Raw genomic sequence first — 22,500 nt, 5'->3', positions numbered from 1 at the left:
GAAGAGATGGCTGGGAAAGGGAAGGGGAAGTGGATATCGACTGGCGATGAAGGGTTGGATGAGTGTCTGGGAGGGGGTTTGAGACGAGGTTGTCTGTATGAGATTGCTGGAGAGAGGTATGGCCGACCGCTTTGGTTGCAGATTATATGGTTGGGTTTTGCTAATCTTCCATTACAGTGCGGCGGGCAAATCTCACTTTGCTTTGACTCTTGCCCTTTGCTGCCAGCTGTCGTCACTCACGTCGTCCCCTGGCGGCTCTCTTATCCTTACATCCGAACGAGAGCTCTCCACCGATCGACTGATCCAGCTCGGAGAACCTCTGTTAGCCGTACATGAACCACGGGCAGAAGAACGGCCCGAGGGAGAGATTGATCCTCGCGTCAAGGGTTTACTGGATAATATCCTGTCAAACAGAGTCAGCGATATCGATGCTCTTGAACATGCGCTGAGCTACGTGATCCCCGCACTCCTCGAATCCCGGCTTAAAACATCATCATCATCATCATCCCAACCTTTTCCTTCTCGTTCACACCTCAAACCTATCAGGCTCATCATCCTCGACTCTCTCACTGCCTTATTACGCGGCGGCAGCGCGTCTTCTCCTTCTACAAGGCCTGCAGCCACCTCCTCCTCCTCCCTGACAGAACGGTCCAAACATTTATGTGTGGTGGCAGATCTGCTCAAGGCGCTGGCGGCGAGGTACGATTTGGCGGTTGTGGTGATCAACCAAGTATCGGACGTTTTCCCGCGACAACAACACTCGTCTTCGTCGGGTGTGGTGGCGGCGTATAGTTCACCTTTGATGCTGGCGGGTACGCCCCCTAGTAGTGCGTGGGACCAGACTCAGCCGTTTGGGCCTGGTATGGCTCAGCAGCAACAACAAGGAACAAGTAGTGCAAGTGGAGGTGATCCCCCGATGCTTTACGCGAGTCAATCGCGCTGGTTTTCCGGTCAGAGCGATGTGTTGAACAAGGAAGCTAGTTTGGGTATCGTGTGGGCAAACGCGGTCAATGTACGGATTATGCTGTCAAGAACTGGTAGGAGGAGGATGTTGGATCAAGATGATCTGAGGCCGGTAAAACGACGGCGGCCAAGAGAAGACGATGATGATGAAGAAGAAGACGAAGCTGGAATTGGAGCTGGGGCTGATGAAAAAGGAGAGAGAAGGAGTCGCATCCAAATCGACAAAGCAAAGCCTACACTCATCAGGCGGATGCACGTCGTCTTCTCTCCCTTTTGCCCAAGCGGCACGGTCGACTACGCCATCACCCCTAGCGGGATCCATTCCCTACCAGGCAGCTACGAGCCGATTAATATCGTGGAAAACATGCGGAAAGTATGGGGGAGTGGGAAAGGTATGCAAGGGCCGGCGGGAGTCATGGCGGGTACTGGGGATGTAGGCATGGGATGGGGAGGGATACAGAAGGAAGAGGGCGGGGGCCTGGGTGGGGATGTGTTTGATGATTATGGGGAATTGCCGGCAGAGTATTGGGATGCGGTGATAGCTGGAGAGACTACGGCGCCTGAGCCGTCTGTGACTGAAGAGACTGATGAGCGTATCGTTAATGAAGCGGACGTGGTAGAAGAGACTGGACCATAATGTTCAGTAATGAAGTTGATGAAGCGTCAGAAGAAAAGTAGCTTGGCCGGTTAGTCATTGCTACTTTGATGTAATAACTTGACAAGGCAACATCTCTTTATTCGCTTTTCACGTACACAACTCTTTTCATCTGATAGATACAGCTCTGAGAAAGGTTACTGCCTAGCTTCTTTAAATCCGTACTCATGCCTCGGGCTCCGTGGGTTTCCCACCAGTTGCGATTCCGCTACCCACATTGGTACCTTGAACAGCGATACTAGTCCCCTTGAAGGCAGAGGCGGCGGATGACCCAACATTGGCGCCCGATTGACCGATATCTACCGACCCACAGCCTATCAGCCTCTCTATTCTGTCCTTGAAAAACTACACACCTTGAGCGACACCTTCTGCCTCTTTGCCAAAGTTGTGCTCTACCGCTTTATGAGAGTTCCCACTGATAGCTCCACCCACCGTGCTCGCCGCCTCCACCACACCTTTCGCCGCGAAGCCAACTTGCTCCCATCCTTCTTCTGCCATTTTCCTAAAATCCGATTTCTCCTCTTCCTCGACGGGTTGATCACCAGGTCTGACACTATCGGGGAGGTACGAAGCGGCAGCGGAACCACCAGCGTGGACGGTGTTGCCAATTACGGTGGAAGCAGCTTCGGCTTTGGTGGAGAGTGTGTCGGTGGTTTCTTTGGCGGAGCGGGCGGCGTTGGCGGTGGTTTCCGAAGGTGGGGCGGGTTGCTCGGGGTCGGTACTCGCGATATGTCTATCATTGCTTTTGTTTAGCTGGCAAAGGGAATTGTCTGCATAATGAGCCCCAGACATACCGATCAGTGTATCCATGGATCCTACTGGCCAAAGAGTGTCCTGCGCCGATTATAGTCTGAGCGAAAGACTCGCCCCAACCTGCCTTGGCCTCTCCTCCAGTTTCCCACTCATCATCTACAAAGAGCGTTCTCTCATCCCAGACATTGTGGGTTCGAAGATGCGCCTCGAATGATCGGAGTGAAGCTTCTGTCGCTTCCCACTGTTCAGGGCTTGTACTAATGAGATGAAAAATGTCAACTGACGCCTACCCTGGCTAAGACTGGCAAGCGACTGACCTGTGCTCTGTAGTAATCCTCACCTGGCCTACAGGCTTGCTGCCGTCAGGCGCAGGCGGTGCTGGGCTGAATGAATACCAGGGGTGCTCGTCCTTGGATCTCAGTTTTTGCACGGGGAGTTTGGGGGACAGAGGGAATGAGGACGCTCCGACGGTGAGTGTGAGTGTCTCTGTCTTCTGGGTGGGGGGATTGGCGGGGAGGAGGACGAGGGTGAGGGTGCCGCTGGAGAGCGGGAGAAGGTCTGAGGCGGGGGTGGGGAGGTGGAAGACGGAGCAGTCTGGGATTTCTATGAGGGTGGTCATCTCGGTGTGCTGAGGATAGAGAACATACAGACATCGATGGCAGCGAAATAAATGCGGGCGATGGGAAGCATGACGTCATGGCCCCGATAACAGGGATTCAGGCACAGGGCGTCATGCTGATCAAGATTGCCCACCGTAACAAATCAATCTCATATAAACATCCATGTTCGCACGCCGGCTCGTCCCTGCGATCTCCACAAAGTTCACGCCTGCTATCCAACACTGCCGCACAATGAGCACAGACAAAAAGGACATCACCAGCTGGGCCAGCAAGGACGGCTCGTTCAAGCGACAGGTCAGCTCGTTCAGAGACTTTATTGAGCCGGGAGGCAAGTTCGCCCCAGAGAAGGGTACGTGTGGTTGGGATAAGGGACGTAACTCGTGGGTGCTGATGCAGCCGGTCGCAGGACGGTACCACCTCTATGTCAGCTTGGCCTGTCCTTGGGCACACCGGACTTTGATCGTCCGAAAGCTCAAAGGTCTCGAGGACTTTCTCGGTAGGTTCGATCGCTATATATATACCTCAAGTAGCTGCTGAATAATATCCCCAAGACGTTTCGACCGTCCACCCACACATGCTCGAGGGCGGATGGCACTTTGTCCCCAAAGACAAGGCCTCTGCCAAACCCGCTCCCGCATCCGCCCACGATAACGATACCTTCCCCAACGCCACATCTGACCCCCTCTTCGGCTTCTCCCATCTCCGCGACCTCTACTTCAAAGCCCAGCCCGACTACTCTGCCCGGTTCACTGTACCCGTAGTTTGGGATAAAAAGGAAAACACCATCGTGAACAACGAATCGAGCGAGATTATCCGTTTCTTCAACACTGCTTTCAATGGGGAATTGCCCGCCGACAAGGCCAAGCTTGATTTGTACCCTGAAGACTTGAAAAAGGAAATCGACGAGCTGAACGAATGGGTGTACAATGATATCAACAATGGCGTGTACAAGTCGGGTTTCGCGAGCACGCAAGAGGCTTACGAGGCTGCTGTCAAGTCCTTGGCCAAGGCGCTTCAAAAGGTCGAGGATAGGCTGAGCGATGGCAGAGAGTTTTTGATGGGTGATAGACTGACCGAAGCTGATGTCAGGTATGTCTTTTCTTGTCCTGTATTTTCCTTATTATTTACCGTTTTTTGACTTGTTTATTTTTTATCAGGCTGTACACCACCATCATCCGATATGACCCCGTCTATTACGTCCACTTCAAATGCAACTTTGGTCTTAGTACGTTGAATGTTATCATGTGATACCGGTAGCTTATTACTTTTCTTGGTAGTCCGACACGATTACCCCAACTTGCACAAGTGGCTCCAGCGTCTCTACTGGAACCATCCCGCTTTCAAGGATACTACCGATTTTGACCGTACGTCTTTTCCTCGTGCGAGGCTCTTTCCTTTATATGGTTACAAGACGATTAGAGCTGAAAATATGCTACTGTTTTCAGATATCAAGGAGCACTACTACTATTCTCACGCTCAAATCAATCCAAACCGCATCGTTCCCTTCGGACCCAATGTCAATATTGAGCCTCTCAAGTAAAGTAATAGTAAAGCGGTCTCAAAAAGTCGTGGAGCGAAAATAAAAATTATATATAACAAGGAAATGATAAGATGTGTAATGTTATGATCAAAGATGTGTAATGTTATGATCAAAGAGTTATGAATTGTGATGCTCTTGCATTATGAATGTCTAAAAGACCCGGAATGAAATGTTCAGAGTCGCTGCAGTTTTGTCTCTACGTATCTATCTCACGAACCCCCCCGCCAATCGAACACTAAAACCTGAAAACCTACTCCTTCTCTTCCCTTTTCAAACTCTGCAGTCCATACTCTTTCAACACCTCGTTCCCAGAGACAGAAGGTGATTTAAACACTGGATCTTGGCCTGTAGTGCTCTTGGGGAACGCAATCACGTCACGGATAGATTTGGCTCCGCACAGGATAGCCACCAGTCGATCAAAACCTGTTTCCAATTAAACCATGAGTATATATATATATACATGAAACGGGATGGGATTGAACGACTCACCAAGGGCAAGACCTCCGTGCGGGGGCGCACCACATTTCAACGCTCTCAACAAATGATCAAACCTGCCCATCTCTTGCTCATCCAACTGCAACACCTCTTTCATCACCCATTCCTGCAACCTGGCATCATGTATCCTCACACTCCCTCCCCCAATCTCCTGCCCATCCAGCACCAAATCGTAGTGTTGTCCCCTGACGCCATCGATTTTCCCGGCTTTCAGGTCGGCGAGATCTTCGTACATGGGTGCGGTGAATGGGTGGTGGGTGGAAGAATATCGGCCGCGGGAGAGGTGGATCTTGTCTTCGTCGGCGAGGGTAAATAGCGGGAATTGGGTGATCCAGAGAAAATGTGGTTGAGTAGGGAGGGTCATCAAGCCTAAAAGTCCCATATTGAGTATTTGTTGTAACACAGTTGGAGCGGGGAATAGAAGCAATACCTTTCGCGACAAGCGCTTCCATGAGCTGTACTCGTAACCTTCCCAAATGAGTCCATCCGCCTTCTGCAATCTTCTTTCTCCTCGATAACCAAATCACGTCCCCGGGATTCACACCCCCAGGCAGAGATTTGTCCAAGCTCAACCCGAGGGAAGCGGTCAAGACAGATTCACCGAGCCATGAATGGGTGTTGGCGTTTGTGATCTTGACGTAATCAATCTGAAAAAAAGGTGATAAAAGTGAAAGAGTAGGTTAGTGAAAAAAAAAAGACAAGTTGAAAAGAGGTGGATGAATGGAATGACATACGAAAGAGTTGTTACCGGCGATGGAAGGGATATCGAGACCAGCTGCTTGCGCGGCGGGGGTGACCATCCATTCAACAGTATATGGATTTTGATCAAGAAGGACTTTGTCGAGAGAATCGTCGGAGAGTGTAGGGTAATAGCCTATAGGTAAAGTCTGTTCCAGGATATGGGTCAATGCGAATTCATCCGGGATCGATAAAAAAACAGGATTGCGAGGTGACTTACATACATGTCAAACCTGGTATCAGGTTTATCAGACCCATACTATTTCGCTGTTAGTCGTCCACCGCATAGAGTTTTTCTCTTTAAAAAAAAAACTCACCACATCCATAGCCACCTCGTACGGCATAACCCTGAACCATCCCTCTAAATCAACGCCTTTCACCTCTTTCCAAATCTTCTTAATCATCCCTTCCACCACATCTCTCACTTCTTGCCCTCCAATCGCCCACGTACTCCTCATCTCCCCTTCTCCTTTTGGCGGCTCAGCCGCCCCACTCACGAAACCCATCTCTAGATCAATTTGCGTAAACTCGGGCTGCCTATCCCTTCTCCCATCTTCATCACGGAAACATTTCGCGATTTGGTAGTATTTGGGGATAGCGCCAGAAGATACGAGCAGTTGTTTAGGTTGTTGAGGTGATTGGGGGAGTGCGTAGAATGTGGGCTGGCCGCCTTCAGGGGTGGGGGAACGGGTAGGCACGAGGAATTCTCGAGCTCCTTCGGGAGACGAGTTGAGTAAGATGGGCGTTTCGATTTCGGTGAATCCTGTATGCTGAAAGTCAGCGCCTAGTCTTTAGTTTGTTCCCCAAAATATTTGAATTCAGTTACCTTGATCGTGGAGATAGTTTCGGATAATGTGCGCAACCTTGCTCCTGGTCTTGAGATTATCCGCAAGGTCTTGTCGTCGGAGGTCAAGGTAACGATGCTGAGCTCGAAGGTCCTCATTGGCCTAAAAAAAAAAAGGGAAAAGAGAAAAACACATATCGTTAGTGGCGCTTCTTCGACAAGTCTTTTAATGAAACTTGCAACTTCGGGTCTGTTGGGGTAGAATGGCAAAGTCTGGTCCGCAGGGTTCAACAATGTCACACCTTGCACTTCCAGCTCAATCTCATCCACGGCCGAGCTGATAGCTTTGGCCTTTTGTCTCCTGGCTTTGACAGTACCTTGAACGAGCACGACGCTTTCGAGTGGGTATTCCATTACGTCTTTCGAGACATCCTTGTCCCGTGAAACGAGTTGCACGGCCGAAGAAGAGGATGGTGAGCGAAGCGTGAAGAAATGGAGATTATCAGACGCTCGTCTATAGGATTTATTATTTAGCGCAAAAAGCTCTACGAGGTTCATTAGGGGGTTTGGGACTTGCCGCTGCGAGAAGAGCCAGCCTGCGATGACGACTTTTTGGTCGACGAGTGAAGGGGAAAGATCGGCGATATCGTGCGTTATCTTTGGTCGAGGACCTGCACAAGATATATCAGCTCTATCGCTGTACTACATCCCAAAAGATTACACACCGTAATGGGCCTTTAAAGTAACTTGTTCTTCGAAAGGCTTGATTTCTCTCGGTGTCAGTGTCGCCGTTGCGTTACCTCGAATGTGCACTCTAGACGCAGCTGCACCCCAAACTCGCGGGGCTATTCTCGCGACTGTGCTTCTTGAAGACACTCTGAGGGATATGAGTGTCCGTGATGCTCTGAATGCCATGTTTGTAGATTACAGAATGTATATTTTGTATAGAGACTCTGTCGATAGTGTTTTTTTTATTACTTTTCGTTGCGACTGTTGTGCCTCCACCTCAACGATCTCTTCCGAAAACTGTCCCTTCGCTTCTTTCCTCGTCCCGTCCTGGCATTTGTGTCTCCACTCACCACCCATTTCAGAACATGTCTCTCCGCACACAAATCCTCCACGGCGCCATCCCCCACCTCCCGACCCACTCCTTCACGCGCCCCGCCCTCATCCTTGCCCTCTCCCAACTTCGTCCCGCAGTATCCGATCCCGAGGCCGTCATCGACACCATCTTCGGTCCAGGCGGCGTAACGCCTGTACGTGCCCTCGTAGAGTCATGGGAGGAGGAAGGGAAGGTGGTTATGAAGGGCGAGGGGGAAGGCAAGGGGAAAAAGGGTTTGGAGCGGGTTTTAGGGAGGAGATTGCAGTGGAGTGCGGGTGTTGGTGAACACCTCGTCGAGGTTGGTCTTTCCCTACACTGGTTGCTGCCGAATCACTTGGAGCGCTCAACACATACATATCTATAGGCCTACGCCAACCTGACTACACCACAAGCAACCCACTCAATCCCTCTCCCACTTACCGCACTCCAAACAATCCTCTCATCCCTCCCCTCTTTACCACCAGCCTACACTCCCCCCCACTCTCCTCAGCGCCCCATCTCCAGACCTCTCTTCCCCCAATTCTCCACCTCCTCTCTCCCCATCATCCGGGCGAACCCTCTCGGACCGCTGGCCTATGCCTGGCGTATCGCAGACGAGGCGTTGTACCTCACCGAAGACCAGTTGGCGACTACAAAAGCCAAGCAGAGCGATGTCAAGAGGGGGTACTGGAACGAACCCGTCGGCCCCGGCCCAGAGTGGTACGGTCACAGAGTCGGTTTGGGATTGGTCTATCTTGCTGCTGGTATGTTCGTGCCGGTCGTCGTCGTTATATGTGATATGGAAGGGGCTTTAAATTGACAAGAAGAAAAACGCGCGCAGAATCGCACCTTTTACAAGCATATCCAGCCGGCTTCACGCCGGGTTCGCCAAACCCCCATTTACCTGCCGCTCTCGCCTCTCTTCGCACGAACCTGGGACGTTATGAGCAACTGGCGAAATCGGTAGAAAACACTGAACAGAATGTGGGGGACGCTATGGGTTTTGTCGATTATGTGGCTAGAAGCTGGCAAGGGTTGATCAAGAGCCGATACTGGTAAAATAAGGAAGATCTCGATACTGTGACAGATAAAAGATGAAATTCTTTATGAACAAAGTAACTGCATACAGGCTTCTTCTCTTTTGCACCTTTTTTGTGTCTAATGACTGCTACAGCTAATCAAAACCATTTATCAACTTGATTATCACTAGCTTAGAGCTTGAGACCGAGCTTGGCGAACTGAGCCTTGTCGCTAAACTCGGGGTCGTTCTCCTGGAAGATGTCATACTTGGGCTCAAAGTCCTCAGACTGGTCACAGACCCTCTTGGGGGGGTGAGACTCGGCAAGCTTCTCGAGCTCCTTGAAGTCTTCCTGGGAAAGGTCGACAACTGTAACAAAAAGTTTTATATCAGCGTACATCTTTTTGGAGAGAGACGACTGATGACCTACGTTTGAGGTTGTTGGCGATCCTCTCGGGTGTGACGGACTTGGGTACAGGGTTGATACCTCGCATGACCAACCAGCTCAACAAGATGTTGGCAGTCTGGACCTTGTACTTGTCGGCAATCTTTTGCACGACGTCGTTCTCACGGAGGTTGCTCTTGCCGGTACCGCCAAGAGGAGAGTAACCCTGGGGGAGAATGTCCTTGGACTTGAGGTAGGCAACGAGCTCGTGCTGAGGGCACTGGATAGAAAGCTCGACTTGGTCTGTTGCCAAATGTCAGAGGCCTACATGACCGCATCAAAAAAAGAAAACAAGGGAACATACCAGCGACGGGCTTGATCTTGGCCTCCTTGAGAAGCTTTTCGGTACGGTGAATGTTAAAGTTGGAGATACCGATAGACTTGACGAGACCTTTCTCGACAAGCTTCTCCATCTCCCTCCAGGTAGGCATGACATTGTCGGCAAGAGCAACGTCGAGCTTGATCTTGCCATTGTCAGCCTTGACAGCGTGGTCAAACGTGGGAACGGTTCCCTTGGGAGCGTCGACCTGGAAGTTGATCTGTCGTTTGGATGGTTACCACATCGCCCAAAACAAAACAAAAAACCAAGAGAAGAAAACAACAACGTACGTTCCAGTGCAACAAGTACAAGTCAAGGTACTCGACACCCAAGTTCTTCAAAGTGTCCTTACAAGCAAGTTCAACGTGCTCGGGGTGGTGGTGGAGCTCAAAGAGCTTGGAGGTAATGTGGATTTCCTCTCGAGGGACGCCGGAAGCCTTGAGACCCTCACCGACTTCCTTCTCGTTACCATAGGCCCAGGCACAGCTAAAGATTGGCGAAATGGGTCAGTACGCGGATATGATGCGGGTATGACGTAACAAAGTGTTTTGGTGCAGTGTGAAAAAAAAAGTGTTTTTGAGAAAACGTACTCGATGTGTCGGTAGCCAGACTAGACGAGGAAAAATGGATCATGTCAGTGGCCGTCGACGACTGGACGGACAGAGATGGGAGATATGGCGAGGCTTACCTTGAGAGCGGACTCGACGGCCTTGGCGACCTGTCCGGGCCTGAGCGAGGTGTCAGTATCTCTTAAGAATGAGGATAGAACCCTGATGGATGCTCACTCGGATTGCCACTAGAAGAGAAAGAGAGAGTCAAGTCAGCAAAAACCCTTTGGGATGTTGGGAAGTGATGAGACGGGAGTAGAACTACTCACGGTACCCAAGCCGATAGAAGGGATCTTCTTGCCGTTGTTAAAGGTGAAGTGGGAAGCAGGCGCCATTGTGTATCTGTTTGCGGTGTGCGAGTGCGTGGGCAGAGAACGTGGATTGTTTGTGGAAGAAGATGGAACGAGGGAGATAAAAAAAAGGGGGGTTATATACCAGCGGCACCGGCTCCTGACCCTCTGCCGCGGTGACCTCATCCGCATCTCCACCTCTCAGGGATCCTCGGTCCGTACTTCCCCCGGCCGCGACTGCCTTCCATATCACCGTGCGCTCTCTCCCTGTGGAACACCATGCATTGTCTGCAGCAACCGCGGTGGCAGTGAGAATCGGCTGAAGTAGGGCGCTGTCATATACGCAAGACATCCATTGCCCAATAATAGCTTATTGGAGATAGTGCAGGAGAGATAGAACAAAGCCTGAATCGAACGGAAAGAGGAGTCCAAAAGTGGCATGGAATTTAGACGGATAATTATTGTATGCCGCAAAAAAAGGCGTTTTGTACGGCTGGCAGGAGTACAGACACGCTCGGCTTGTGTGATTTCCCTGAGATTGGCCCACATAAGACTCTCCCCGCGATAAATAATTACCATGCATACATCAACCGCCCAACTGGCGATTATTATCGCCTATCGCGCACGCGGCATTCCCAAATATACTATATATCTCGTGACTTCTAACAACAAAAAACAACCGGCTGTAACATGTATTCTTTTACTCTTCCTCGCTGCTCTCCTCTTCCGAGCTAGACTCTTCTTCTTCGTAGCCAACCGCCTGCGGTACAGGGCGAGAAGATTCAAACGCCTGCAATTGCTGCTCCATGCGCCTAATACGCTCCGCTTCTTCCCGTTCGTTCACACTGCGTCGAGACACACCACCCATGGCCTTTCGGCCAGTACCACCGGCCTTCTTCACGACACCACCACGTCCGCGCTTGCTACCTGATCCTCGCCCTCCTCGACAAACAAGGTTATACAACCTGATAACAGTGGCCGGTGGAAGAGAATCGATATCCAGCTCAATCTCTTGGTTGCTCTGCGGGGACGTCAGTATTGAGATAATATAAAGATATTGTATGGATTGACTTACCCCTCCAATGTTGGTGGACTGCTGAATTATAGAAATCACCTTGCTCAAAGTCTCCCCATCAGTCTGCCCAATCTTCTCCGCCAGCTCTTGCTTCTGCGCATGAGAAAGATGACTGATGTCCTCTTCTTCTTCGCTTTCATCGTCATCTTCTCTGTACATAAGATTGGCCTCCTTGGGAGCCTTCTTGGACTTCTTCGGTTGACTATTGCCGTTGATGTTGGGGGAAGGTTTGGAGACGGAAGATTTCCGAGGAGCGGTCTTGGGTTTTGACTTGGATTTAGAGCCTCGAGCAGCACGACGTTTGGTCATCTTGGAACGGAGAGCGGAGATTTGCTGGTTCAAGGCAATGACTTGGCTCTCCAGTGATCTCAGTTGTGCGTCTACCCAGTAGTCAGCCACCGTATCAGCAATCAATCTGAAAGCGCTTACTATCTTCATCGCTCGAGTAATCGTCAAAGGCTTCGGCCATCGGGTCCTCGCTAGAATCTCTAGTTTCCACTTTCGCCGGCACCGTCCTCCACTTTTCTTCCCAGATTTGCAGTAATTGCGTAGCAGATGTATGCACTTCGTGGCCAGGCGGGTTGAATTTTTGCGCATTGGCAACCATCAAACGAATGTCGTCATCCACCTGATTCACATCCTCGTATGTATTCTCGGCGAGTTTGTTCTTGATAATGTTGAAGTCAATGGGACGTTTAATGACAGTAGCATAATCCGGAACTTCCTCAATGATTTTGTCGACGGGGTAAAGAAAAGGTGAAACGGCAACATAGTACTTGTTGGAAATCTCCAAACTCTTGATGGCCCTTGAAGCCCACTGCAGTTGGGGGTCGTTCCTACGTTTAGGTTTCCGCGCAGAGCCAGGAGACTCTTCGTAAGCAAGATCTTTGGGGGGAGGAGGATGAATCTCGCGCTTAGGACGAGTGTCATCGGAACTTCGTCGGACGACAGGAGGTTGACTAATGGAAGAGCGGCGGACATGAGAGGGACCAGCAGAGGCAGGAGATGCGATAACAGGCTGGATTGAAATTTAACATGTATTTTCACTTGGAAGACAAGGCTTTTTGCAACTTACTTCAGCTGGCAGGTTGCTTAAAGACCTCTCAAAAGCCTCCTCCAATCGAGTAGCCATCTGACTGACAGGATGCTCTTTCCCATTAAACTTGCGTGAATTCTCCCAGATCCTCCTCACATCCTCAGTCACCTCGGCAACATTGTTGTACTTGCCTTTGCTAGTATCCCACTTGCTCATCTTACTCTTGTCTTTGGGAGGACCCCTGGGATCACTGACAATCAACTTGGTCTCAACCGTACCCAAATCCATAGGTGTATCGATAACGGTGTGGTAATGAGGAATGTTAAATCGAACAGTGTCGACAGGAACAAGAAAGTTGTACGCATCAGGAAGGCGCTTCTTCAGTGAGCGCACAGCATTGAGCATGTACTTGTGTTGAGTGAGCGTAAGCGGTGTGTTGGGACCGGCGAACTTGGGGGCAGGAGGAACATAGGAAAGCCAGGCCGGAGGAGGCAATGGTTGACCATCCGGTCCAACAAGAGGAACGTCAGACTGGACCGCTACAGCGATAGCCTCCCCAGTAGCCTCTCCAGCCTCTGCAGCAGCCTCCACGGCAGGCCCATCCTCCTTTAATCTCTTCTCCTCTCTTTCACCATCGAGCTCCTCCCCGGCGCGTTTGACTGGTTGAGGTGTGGCCTCATCAAGATCCATTGACGCTGATCCTTGCGTCACGGTAGACAACGGGGCTCCGGCGGGAACCTCGGGCTTATCCTCGCCTACTGTAATCACGGTAGGGGTGGGCACAGCTGTGGGAATAGCGCTGGAAGGTAAGGAAGGGGGAGGTTCGTCGCTCGCGGCAGGAGAGGGAGGGAGAGGTGCATCCACTGGCAAAGGTGGCTGATCGGGAGCGGCGGTCACTCCTGGCACGTCATTCTGCGGCTCACGCTCGGCTAGCGGTTGGATGTTCTCGCCCTGCGCGTCTGTAGCGGGGTTGAGCGGGTTAGGACTCCTGGGCGGCTCGGTAACGTTGGAAAGAGGAGGAACGGGCGTCTCAGTAACCTCAGACATACTGTCAGCAGCACGGGCAACATTGTCAGCAATGTATCAGCAATGCATGGTCATCCTCACTCGCTCACCTTCACAGCTTAAACGAGTGGAGTGACGCAGTGGAGAACGTGGACGGGACGCGACGGCAAGAAGAAGCGGCGACGTCCGCTGGTTGTGAATTTTTGAAAAACAAAGTGGAGGGGGGCGAAAAATGATGAGCGTTTGAGCGTGTTTGGTATTTATAACCCACCCGAAAAAAGGCACAAGGGGACACGCCACTCAAAGGACCATGACCACGCTACTCCATATCGCCGCAAACGCCGACTTATTCATACATGTGGCAGATGACTACCCCGTTGCTTCCTGCTTTTTCCTTCCCGACTCTCTCTCTATATGTATGTAGTTGTGTATATGCACTGCTATGTAGCGCGGTCTGTCTGGTGCGCATGCAAATTGCCTACTCTTCTTCACCCTCAATTTCCTCTTCTTCATCCTCGAATTCGACCTCCATCCCGTCGTCGTCTTCATCATCGTCACTTGCTTGTTCGCTTCCATAGATGTCCTCACCCTCGTCCTCGCTCTCACTGATCTCTTCCTCTTTGACCTTGATCTCCTTGGTCCCATCTTGCCCATCAGCAAGGTAAACACAGGTCAATCGAGTACCCTTGGTATCGTAAGATGCAACGGGTTCAACCTTGTTCTCTTCTCCCTTTTCGATATCGGTGGTAGCCGCACAGAGGTCGTAGACGTTGATGAGACCGTCAGATGAGACAGTTGTGAGGAGGATTGTCTTGCGCACATCCCCTGTAGAGGTAGGTGCGAGGAAAGGAAGTGATGAAATGGCTTTCACTCTAGAGGACTTTTTAGCAAAACCTTGCAACAATACAAAACGTAAGCGTACCGGTTCGTGTGTCCAACAAGCGTGGCGATTCTCTCCAGTTCGGCCCCCTTGCCCTTGGTTTCCTTTTCAATCTCCTCGTCATCGTCCTCTTCGTCTTCAGACTCCTCCCCTTCACCCAATGTTATTCGATAGATCTCGACGACACCTTTCTCAGTACCGATACAAAGCACCTCAGTCTCTTCGCCATCCTCCGTAGAGGCAGGGAGAAGATGGAAAAGAAGGTGGTTGAAACGAGACTTTGTCTCGAGGGTGTACAGGAGTTTCAAGGTCTACGTGGTGTAAGTTACAGGACATGGGGCGCCAAAGGATAGTCAGTGACTTACGAGCGAGTAGATTTGGATTTTTCTGGGGAAGAGAACAGCAAAATGGGTGCCTTGTTGAGAGAACTTGACGAGCTCCGCCTCTAAACACATTCCATTAATATCTCTATTTCCTTCAAGGCATCTGGACTTACCACTTCCCAGAGGCAGACTCGCCGCTCCTCGACCTCTCATCAAATCCCACATCTTCAAAGTTTGGTCCTTTCCAACACTTAGAGCAACCCTTCCCGTTGGATGCACATCAACATGATTGACCCTTCCGGAGTGACCCTTGAGTGACTTGAGAAGCGACCAATCAGAAGTACGGAAGAGCGATAGAGTAGAATCAACAGATGTGGTCAAAAGGTGAGAAGGGGTAGGGAAATGAAGCGATGTTATTGATCCTACAAACATATCAGCTGTCTTCTAATCGTATATTGAATCTGGATATGAGGAACTTACCTGTGTGCTGACTCAGACTACCAACCTCCTTCCTTCTTCTCAAGTCCCAAACTTTCACAAACTCGTCTTCACTTCCAGTAGCCAGCCATTTACCGCCAGGACTCGCCGCAACGGCTTTGACACATGCCAAATGAGCTGGAAAGATGAAGATAGGCTCGAGGACGGGAGCGGTAGATCCAGTTGGGTAGGAACCTTCCAATCCATATAAGAGTTTCTCGTAGGAACCCGCAATAACAATGAATGTTGAAGGTCCAACAGTTGGAGGGAGAATGGACTTGCCCTTGCCCTTGTCGGACTTGGTAGGCTTTGGTGACGAGACCTTGGCGGTCTCCTCCTTCTTTTCCTTAGGCTGCTTGGCCTTGGAAGGTTTGGAGGTCTCCTTGTCCTTCTTCGCTTTTCCGTTCGTAGCTTTGGGCTTATTCTCAGCCTTGGAAGGTTTTACGCCAGTGTCAAAGGTCACATCAACCTTGGCCTTCTTTTGATAAGGAGCAGGTCTCTGGGCGCCCTTGCTGGTAGTCTTTGTTTTACCATGTTTACCCATTGTGTCTAACTGATGTAAGTTGCTGTCTATAGTCTTTGTGATTAGTTGTTCGTTGCGCAGAACTTCATGGTGCGTCGTTATGTTTTGACAGAAATTCAGAAAGAGAGTGATGTGGCATTCTCTGCGTGGTGCCTTATTTTTATCATCATCATCATTCATCATTCAATCATCAATAATTTAAATAATTAAGCTAGTGTAATTAATGACTGTGTAGCGGACACATCCGCCTTTAGGTGGTTGGCTTCTTCTTCTTCACTCCTGCGGCCGCTTGTCGTTCTTGTTGAGCTTTCGCGATTCTTCAGGCTTCGACATTTGTACACTTCACCATTTTCGTTTTCGCCTGCTGACCCGTACCTCTCTTCTTAATATACATATTTTAATCGAATATACATCAATAGATTCGAACCACCAATAATTGTCAGACCGTCAAATATGGCTGAACAACAAGTGCAGTTGACAGACCTCAATGCTGTCCAGCTTCAAGAAGTAAAGAAACAGCTCGATCAGGTCCGTACATGATTTTGGTACCTAAGAAACAGGACTGACACAATTGATAGGAACTTGATCATCTCACCACCTCCTACTCCCAATTAAAGCAAGCACAAACAAAGTTCAAATCATGTATTGCCAATGTCAATGAGCTTTCACCGACCTCTAAAGGTACAGTGCTTATGGCCGCTTATGAATAGTCAATGGCTGACAAGGATCTGATACGAAATAATAGGGAAAGAAGTTTTAATTCCTCTCACGAGCAGTTTATACGTTCCAGGAAAATTGACAGATGTTGAGAACGTCGTGATTGACGTTGGTACCGGTTACTACATAAAAAAGGTAAGACTATGTCCTTAGCTGGTTACTTATAAATGACAACTGATCGCTTGTTTGCGAACGATAGACTAAAGCAGAAGCTACAAAGCATTATACTTCCAAGTCCGAATTCGTCCAGACCAATCTCGACACTTTACAACAAAGCATCGAAACAAAGCAAAATAACGTGCAAAGCGTGCAGCAGGTGCTCGCTATGAAGATGCAACAGGCGCAGGCTGCTGCCGCTGGTGGACAAAAGGCTTAGAGGATCTCAATTATTTAGGATCCCTAGCGTAGCATAGCAAAATCATGCATGTACATTAGATGTCTGCTCGACCAGTTTACATTTATTGCTTCTAATTATCTACTCACAACAACGGCGACCCCTTCTCAAGCACTTGGCAATGCAACACCAAGCCGCCTCCTCAATCTAGTACTGATTTCCAGGAAATGTGGCTCATTCTCTGGAGTGACAAAGCTGTGTCGCATCAAAAAGTCAACATACACCAGCCCGCAGTTAGGCTTCATATCGCCGGAATGGAGGGCATCAATCAGCTCGGGGATTGTGAGGAGCTATGCGACGTCTTTAGTATGCGAACCGTTCAATACGGATCACTTACCGCGAAAGATTCAACCTCGTCGTCATATGGCGCTGGACGAACATATTCTTCAGAGTTTTGAGGAGGAAGAGGCAGATCGTAAAGATATTCAATTTCTACACAACAATGGATTTAGATAATCTGTTCTACGAGTTTGAAACCGAGCCGAAGAACGCACCTGGTTGCAGGAACCCATCTGCAGTGATATAGAAATAAGTAGCGACACCAACGTTCCTTCCGATGCCATAAGTCTTTGCCATATGTTGATACACAATGCCTTACTTGATATAACGTTTGACAAGATCCTCCGGAAGGCTAGCCTCTTCATCACATTCCTTGATAATAGAGTCGATTGGGGTCATACCGGCGGGAATACCGCCAGCAACAGACTATGTGTCTGAGATCAGCAAAATTGAGGTACTCTCCTAACTGTGGATGGCATTACGTTGTCAAGGCGGCCTGGCCAGCTATGCAAATCTCGTCAATGGTGTCCTTCAAGGAAAAGAAAGGAGGGATATACGTTGGCTTGGTTTTGCTCCTTCTTGGTACCCAAATCTTCATGTCTTGGCCAGTACCTTCATATGCTAAGCAATCATTATATGCATCAGCCGGGTGCATCAAAGACAAGCAGACAGTACGCACCAGTAAGATGAACTCCGAATGTCGCTAATCCGAACAACGCACACGCCGCTCTTTCCAAGTGGAAAGCAACATTTCCGAACGGCTTGTCCACCGAGTTCTTGAGGGCGCTTGATTGAGGTGAAGCATAGATTGCATACAGCTCGTTTCTCCATCCTACCAAGAGCAACGTTGTCAGCTCTATAGTCTCAAAAGCACAATCAGCCCGACCAACCTGCCAAGGGTCCAGGGAACAAGCCATCCTCCTTCCAACTTTCGACGCATTCTTTCATCACCCTGCTGAGCCCATCTTTCCCTTGACTTGCCACATTCTCCTTGAAGTAAACGGCCAGGAAGTGCGTCTGCCACTTCCCTCCTTCATCCCCTTTCCCCTCCGCTACAAAGCCCCAAATCGAGCCTTTACCGGCTTCAATGAGAGACGAGTTGTAAGATTGCATGGCACGCACTACATCGGGCCGGAGGAGACCAAGAGGTTGAAGGTGAGCCTGGTAGTCACTGAGAGTGAGATGGAAAGGCACGTAAGGGGATGGCGGAGGGGCAGGAGGAAGGGGATAATCAGGGAAGTTATCGGCTGCGAGTATAACAGGCAAGAGAGATTTGGGCGCCATCTTCGATCTGATTTGTTGATGGCCAGGAGGTGTTTATAATGCGAAGTGATGCCGATATATATAGACTTCAAAACAGGAGAATCAAAAAGCAAATAGCCAGAAGCAATAAATGATGATAACCGATCCACTGACGGATAGACACAACAACATATCGGAGTGCCGCTGCCCGGCGGCTGATAACCGAACGACCTCAAACGACGAACGATCGATGATGCCTTTTCGCGGCGTTTCACCTTTGCTCCTCGTCGTCGCTTTTGCCCATTACGACTAGATATCTCATCCATTCACGATACCATTCTATAAACCAGATACAGGGAAAAGAAAGCAGAGAGTTTAAATTTCGAACTTCTCAGATCCCTGGTCCAGACACACCACACCTCCTGTGGCATCTTCTCACGACCTCTTCGTAGTTTGGCTCGTTTTCTGGCGACACAAATCCATGTCTTATCAGAAAATCGACTGTCACGACGGCTGACGAAGGCTTGAACTCGCCATTTCGAATAGCTTCTGTAACTCGTTGTACGGATAACAGCTATATGTGCAGTAAGCAATAATCGTTCGGCAGGTAAGAAAGGTACATACTTCGAAAGAGTCCACTTCATCGTCATTGGGCTTGGGCAGCACGTAATCGGAAGAGTCTCGAGCGGGGAGAGGAAGATCATACGTGTACCTTCGGACATCAGGTTGTGAGTTGATTTAACCAGGGAAAAAGCTCATGATTGACGCACTCTGCATTCGGCAAAATGTGTTCGTCTTTAATCTCAAAGTATGTCACGATACCTGCGCTCCTGATGGTTTTACAGCCATTAGCATTTCTGTGTTGATCCTGTACGCTGCTGCCTACCTGGCATATTTCCTGATCAACTTGTCTGGCCAGCCCGCCTCTTCCTGGCATTCTTTGACAAGACCTTGTATTGGGGTATGGCCTACCGGAAGACCACCGGCAACGCTCTATTCAAACAAGAGCGTCAGATTGACATGCTGTCAGAAAAAAATGGTACTGACACTGTCATATTTGAGAGGAGACCTGTAGCGATTAGCACTTCTACGGGGGACCCAAACCTTCATGTTTTCTCCTTGGCCTTCGTAAGCTTATCGTACTTGGTCAGTTCGATTACTTGGGCTCAAGAGACAGCGTACCAGTGAGATGGATGCCAAAAGCTTGGCATCCAAACAAGGGTACTCCTGCCCTCTCCATTTCGAAAGCAATGTTACTGAAAGGTTCATGGGCAGCCGGTTTGCAGGTGTTGAATATGAAAGATTTCGGCGAAGCATAGATGGGAAACATCTCATCCATCCAGACTGGTGAGGGCTGTGAGTAAGGTAAAAATAGACAATGGGGAAAGCAACCTACGTTTCATGGCTTGTGGGAACTTTCCTTCCGCCCTCCAGCTGTTGAGGATCCTCGTCACACACTCGGTCCTTCCTTTCTTACCTTTGGCGTTCACTTCATCTGTAAAGTACACAGACTTTATGGTGAGTTTGAATGCTTTCTTCGTTTTCCCTCCCTCATGTTCTTTCTTTCTGCAGTTGCCGTCAGGGCATGCTTTGCCGTTACCCTCCCTATCGGCTTGGGAACAGCTTTTAACTTTCCTTGCGTTCTGAAACAATTTTATTCCCTTTTATTTGCTCAACATCTTCACGACATCCATAGTGACAAGTCCCACAGGTGGCAGACCATGTTGAAAGTCCTTGAATGTGATATAGAATGGGACAATCCGCCTCTTAGTCAGCGGATGGACCGTTGGGAACGGAGAAGTGTAGACAGGCAAATTGTCAGCGTGCAAAAGGATAGGAAGAAGAGATTTAGCGTGAGTAGACATTGTAAGGAGACAGTGTTGTGATGGAATTTGATATGCGGAGAGATTATTACTAAGGGGTGGGTAAGATGCTGACTCAGTTGTGGCGACGCTCTCTTTACTATTTCAGGAAAGAAGACCAGACTTGTTACAGACGACAAAGGTCGTCGAAGGACGACCAAAAAAGGATGTCATCGGTAAACGAATAGAGGTGTAGGTACATTTTTCAGGTGTACCATGGTACCAGAAATTGGAACGTGGGCTCGAGCACCGTTAAAGTACTGCTCTCTTCCTCAGTAATAATGTCTATCAACGTATGTAGGGGTACTTGTACTATAAAAGCGAGGAGGCTGGAATTTCATCATCCGTCGGCGTATGCCAGATTTATCCTTTTATGCATTTTTACACATCCAATGAAGGTCTCGGATCTGAGAGCAAGAGATCAGTTATTATTAACGGACAAACCCAGCGAAGTAGCAGGATGCGAGGAAATGGCAAGAGAGAAACGCCTTATACAAAGTCGGAAAAAGGTAATAACAGTGTTTTTGTTGTTGAAAATAGATTAAATACGGCTTGTGCGACAACAATCTTATCCAGCCAAAACATGGTACGTGCCATTCAAAACAAATCATCGTTCATTGTTGATGCAGACGGAACGAATGGTGGTGGGGCCTGGTGATAAATGCTCTTCTCGCGCATCCTTCCCTTCGGCCCCGACGTATTGCGGAAATGCCGGATCGGAGACAGCGCAGCAATCATCACAGATCACAGATCGCACGTCGCACAACACAAAAAACCTAGATTATTTGTTTCGCGAATATGTTTGGCGCAGTCGTGGTTTCTCTGCTGGTACTAATTAAGGTTGTAATTGCGGATGACGAAGCACGACGACCGTTGATGTGTGGATTATTTATCATAACTGATGAGACAGGAGAGAACGAAGAGAGAAGAGAGAAGAAAGCGACGACACCAAGCAGTAATAATTGAGTTCGAGTCAGCCTTTTTTAGGCATTATTTGCCTATACATATACACATTGTCGCTAGGCTCACAGTAGGACTCAGGTAACACATTTTTGTTTACTGTTGGTGTTCGCCGTCGTCGTGCATGACAACAGCGGTGCCCAGCGAGAAGACGAACAGCAGATCAATCATGCATTATGCATGCCACCTGTGCTCACCAATTTGTCTACATGTATCAAATATATAGCTCCACTACATAAAGATAATCCATTTCCTTCGGGTCAGAGAGTCATTTTAGTCAACACTCTAATGACTTGCTCAAGATCCCTATCGATGTATAATACCAAGAACCCCGATCCGCACGCCTTTTTAAGAGGAACAAAAAAGGTCGAAAGAAAAGGAGAAGATGGGGCAACTCTATAGGAGTGAGGAACGGCGAGTCACCTCGATCCCGTGCCGCGTGCCGCTTTGCCGTTAACCGTCTAAAAGCCACAAAGGGTTCCTCCGACATTTGTCTCGTTCGGAGAATTTAATTGCGGTTGTCTTTTTTTGGGTCCCTGGGAAGTCAAAGAGTTTGTCCAGCCCTGCAGTCTGGGTATTCCGTATTCCGTCATGACGGAAGAACAACGAAGAAGGAACAAACTGTGCATGCGAACTCCAGCAAGGCGATCTCCCCTTTTTCCCCTCGGCGTCTCGCTGGTCCCCTCGCACACAAGGCCGAAGACCCTTTGTCCCGTCCCCCCCCTATCCACTGGAACTAGTGGAACGTACTCAGAAAAAAGCCAAATTAGGCGGCGGCGAAAGTTTAGACTATTGGGAAGGGGCCGTCGTCGCACATCAGATGTCAGATGTCAGACTGAAAATCCATTCGGCAGCGGCTCGCAAACCCAGCAATGAGCTAATAACGGATATCGCTTCTTCTCATCTCATCTACTGGTTCCTATTCGTCTTTCGTTTCTTTCAGCTTTCATCGCCTAATTCCTATTCTTTATATCCTCTGCTTTCTTTTTAATACACTGACAGCAAGCGCATCAGTTGCGGTGCAAGGCACAACTTTAAGCTCCTTACGACAGTGATTTCCTACAGTCAGCAGCGCGATTCCGTGGATTCCAACGTTTCAAGCGCAGATTGTTGGCAACTGCGGTGATTTTGTGTGTCTTTTTTTTATCAAGGTGAGCCGAGCTCCAAGATTCCTGTGTATCCCTCTATCTCTCGTGCTGTGGACAAGCGTGCGACAACTTGCTGGTTGCCGCAGCAAATCGCACGCGATTTCGACGACGATGTAAGGGTGAATGTGTGATGAGTAACCTGCGGTTTCGCGAGCAATTCATCGTGCACGGCTTACACCAACACAGATTAATCCCGATTGATAGCCATCGGCGGAAGCTGCGAGACGTGATCAGCGATTTGTGATCTGCCTTATCGGACTTTGGTGTGCG

General features: G+C 49.4%; 11 protein-coding genes across 11 annotated transcripts in view; 4 read left to right on the top strand and 7 right to left on the bottom strand.

The window, feature by feature from the left end:
* The window catches only part of CNBK1230 (hypothetical protein), a gene marked incomplete at both ends in the record, with an annotated part of 1,937 nt that extends 337 nt beyond the window's left edge, over positions 1-1,600 (top strand). Inside the window, 2 exons of the mRNA XM_767656.1 lie at positions 1-116; positions 178-1,600. The exon at positions 1-116 is cut by the window's left edge and continues 188 nt beyond it. Coding sequence (XP_772749.1) covers positions 1-116; positions 178-1,600 — 1,539 coding nt within the window. The remainder of the gene's footprint in view (positions 117-177) is intronic.
* A 183-nt stretch (positions 1,601-1,783) lies between these two features.
* Positions 1,784-2,990, bottom strand: CNBK1220 (hypothetical protein; the record flags this gene model as incomplete). Its single annotated transcript, XM_767655.1, has 4 exons — positions 1,784-1,917; positions 1,972-2,351; positions 2,413-2,628; positions 2,689-2,990. The coding sequence occupies 4 exons, from the start codon at positions 2,988-2,990 to the stop codon at positions 1,784-1,786; spliced, it is 1,032 nt and encodes a 343-aa protein (XP_772748.1).
* A 232-nt stretch (positions 2,991-3,222) lies between these two features.
* Positions 3,223-4,531, top strand: CNBK1210 (hypothetical protein; the record flags this gene model as incomplete). The annotated part of the gene is made up of 6 exons (XM_767654.1): positions 3,223-3,340; positions 3,398-3,487; positions 3,543-4,080; positions 4,149-4,216; positions 4,269-4,355; positions 4,437-4,531. The coding sequence occupies 6 exons, from the start codon at positions 3,223-3,225 to the stop codon at positions 4,529-4,531; spliced, it is 996 nt and encodes a 331-aa protein (XP_772747.1).
* A 250-nt stretch (positions 4,532-4,781) lies between these two features.
* Positions 4,782-7,463, bottom strand: CNBK1200 (hypothetical protein; the record flags this gene model as incomplete). The annotated part of the gene is made up of 10 exons (XM_767653.1): positions 4,782-4,954; positions 5,021-5,395; positions 5,457-5,673; positions 5,761-5,913; positions 5,985-6,023; positions 6,082-6,527; positions 6,591-6,711; positions 6,789-7,062; positions 7,126-7,219; positions 7,274-7,463. 10 exons carry the CDS (start codon positions 7,461-7,463, stop codon positions 4,782-4,784), a joined length of 2,082 nt encoding a protein of 693 aa, XP_772746.1.
* A 179-nt stretch (positions 7,464-7,642) lies between these two features.
* On the top strand, positions 7,643-8,688 carry CNBK1190 (hypothetical protein; the record flags this gene model as incomplete). Its single annotated transcript, XM_767652.1, has 3 exons — positions 7,643-7,948; positions 8,015-8,393; positions 8,489-8,688. The coding sequence occupies 3 exons, from the start codon at positions 7,643-7,645 to the stop codon at positions 8,686-8,688; spliced, it is 885 nt and encodes a 294-aa protein (XP_772745.1).
* A 152-nt stretch (positions 8,689-8,840) lies between these two features.
* Positions 8,841-10,354, bottom strand: CNBK1180 (hypothetical protein; the record flags this gene model as incomplete). Its single annotated transcript, XM_767651.1, has 8 exons — positions 8,841-9,016; positions 9,078-9,335; positions 9,397-9,631; positions 9,702-9,897; positions 10,002-10,021; positions 10,100-10,139; positions 10,197-10,207; positions 10,289-10,354. 8 exons carry the CDS (start codon positions 10,352-10,354, stop codon positions 8,841-8,843), a joined length of 1,002 nt encoding a protein of 333 aa, XP_772744.1.
* A 655-nt stretch (positions 10,355-11,009) lies between these two features.
* CNBK1170 (hypothetical protein) lies at positions 11,010-13,467 on the bottom strand (the record flags this gene model as incomplete). Its single annotated transcript, XM_767650.1, has 4 exons — positions 11,010-11,330; positions 11,385-11,764; positions 11,814-12,402; positions 12,460-13,467. The coding sequence occupies 4 exons, from the start codon at positions 13,465-13,467 to the stop codon at positions 11,010-11,012; spliced, it is 2,298 nt and encodes a 765-aa protein (XP_772743.1).
* Positions 13,468-13,903: 436 nt separating this feature from the next.
* On the bottom strand, positions 13,904-15,649 carry CNBK1160 (hypothetical protein; the record flags this gene model as incomplete). Its single annotated transcript, XM_767649.1, has 5 exons — positions 13,904-14,297; positions 14,348-14,616; positions 14,671-14,750; positions 14,802-15,050; positions 15,109-15,649. 5 exons carry the CDS (start codon positions 15,647-15,649, stop codon positions 13,904-13,906), a joined length of 1,533 nt encoding a protein of 510 aa, XP_772742.1.
* A 432-nt stretch (positions 15,650-16,081) lies between these two features.
* On the top strand, positions 16,082-16,721 carry CNBK1150 (hypothetical protein; the record flags this gene model as incomplete). The annotated part of the gene is made up of 4 exons (XM_767648.1): positions 16,082-16,156; positions 16,207-16,309; positions 16,374-16,480; positions 16,545-16,721. The coding sequence occupies 4 exons, from the start codon at positions 16,082-16,084 to the stop codon at positions 16,719-16,721; spliced, it is 462 nt and encodes a 153-aa protein (XP_772741.1).
* Positions 16,722-16,846: 125 nt separating this feature from the next.
* On the bottom strand, positions 16,847-18,302 carry CNBK1140 (hypothetical protein; the record flags this gene model as incomplete). The annotated part of the gene is made up of 8 exons (XM_767647.1): positions 16,847-17,029; positions 17,077-17,171; positions 17,234-17,289; positions 17,338-17,444; positions 17,501-17,522; positions 17,576-17,639; positions 17,698-17,850; positions 17,909-18,302. The coding sequence occupies 8 exons, from the start codon at positions 18,300-18,302 to the stop codon at positions 16,847-16,849; spliced, it is 1,074 nt and encodes a 357-aa protein (XP_772740.1).
* Positions 18,303-18,651: 349 nt separating this feature from the next.
* CNBK1130 (hypothetical protein) lies at positions 18,652-20,125 on the bottom strand (the record flags this gene model as incomplete). Its single annotated transcript, XM_767646.1, has 8 exons — positions 18,652-18,834; positions 18,885-18,972; positions 19,031-19,090; positions 19,147-19,253; positions 19,308-19,384; positions 19,443-19,604; positions 19,657-19,903; positions 19,970-20,125. 8 exons carry the CDS (start codon positions 20,123-20,125, stop codon positions 18,652-18,654), a joined length of 1,080 nt encoding a protein of 359 aa, XP_772739.1.
* Between the last annotated feature and the right edge of the window lie 2,375 nt (positions 20,126-22,500).

Source organism: Cryptococcus neoformans, chromosome 11, assembly GCF_000149385.1.
Source record: "Cryptococcus neoformans var. neoformans B-3501A chromosome 11, whole genome shotgun sequence".
In the NCBI taxonomy this organism is placed as follows: domain Eukaryota; kingdom Fungi; phylum Basidiomycota; class Tremellomycetes; order Tremellales; family Cryptococcaceae; genus Cryptococcus; species Cryptococcus deneoformans.
Note: the sequence above shows the minus strand (reverse complement) of the source record. Positions and strands in the feature narration are given on the sequence as shown.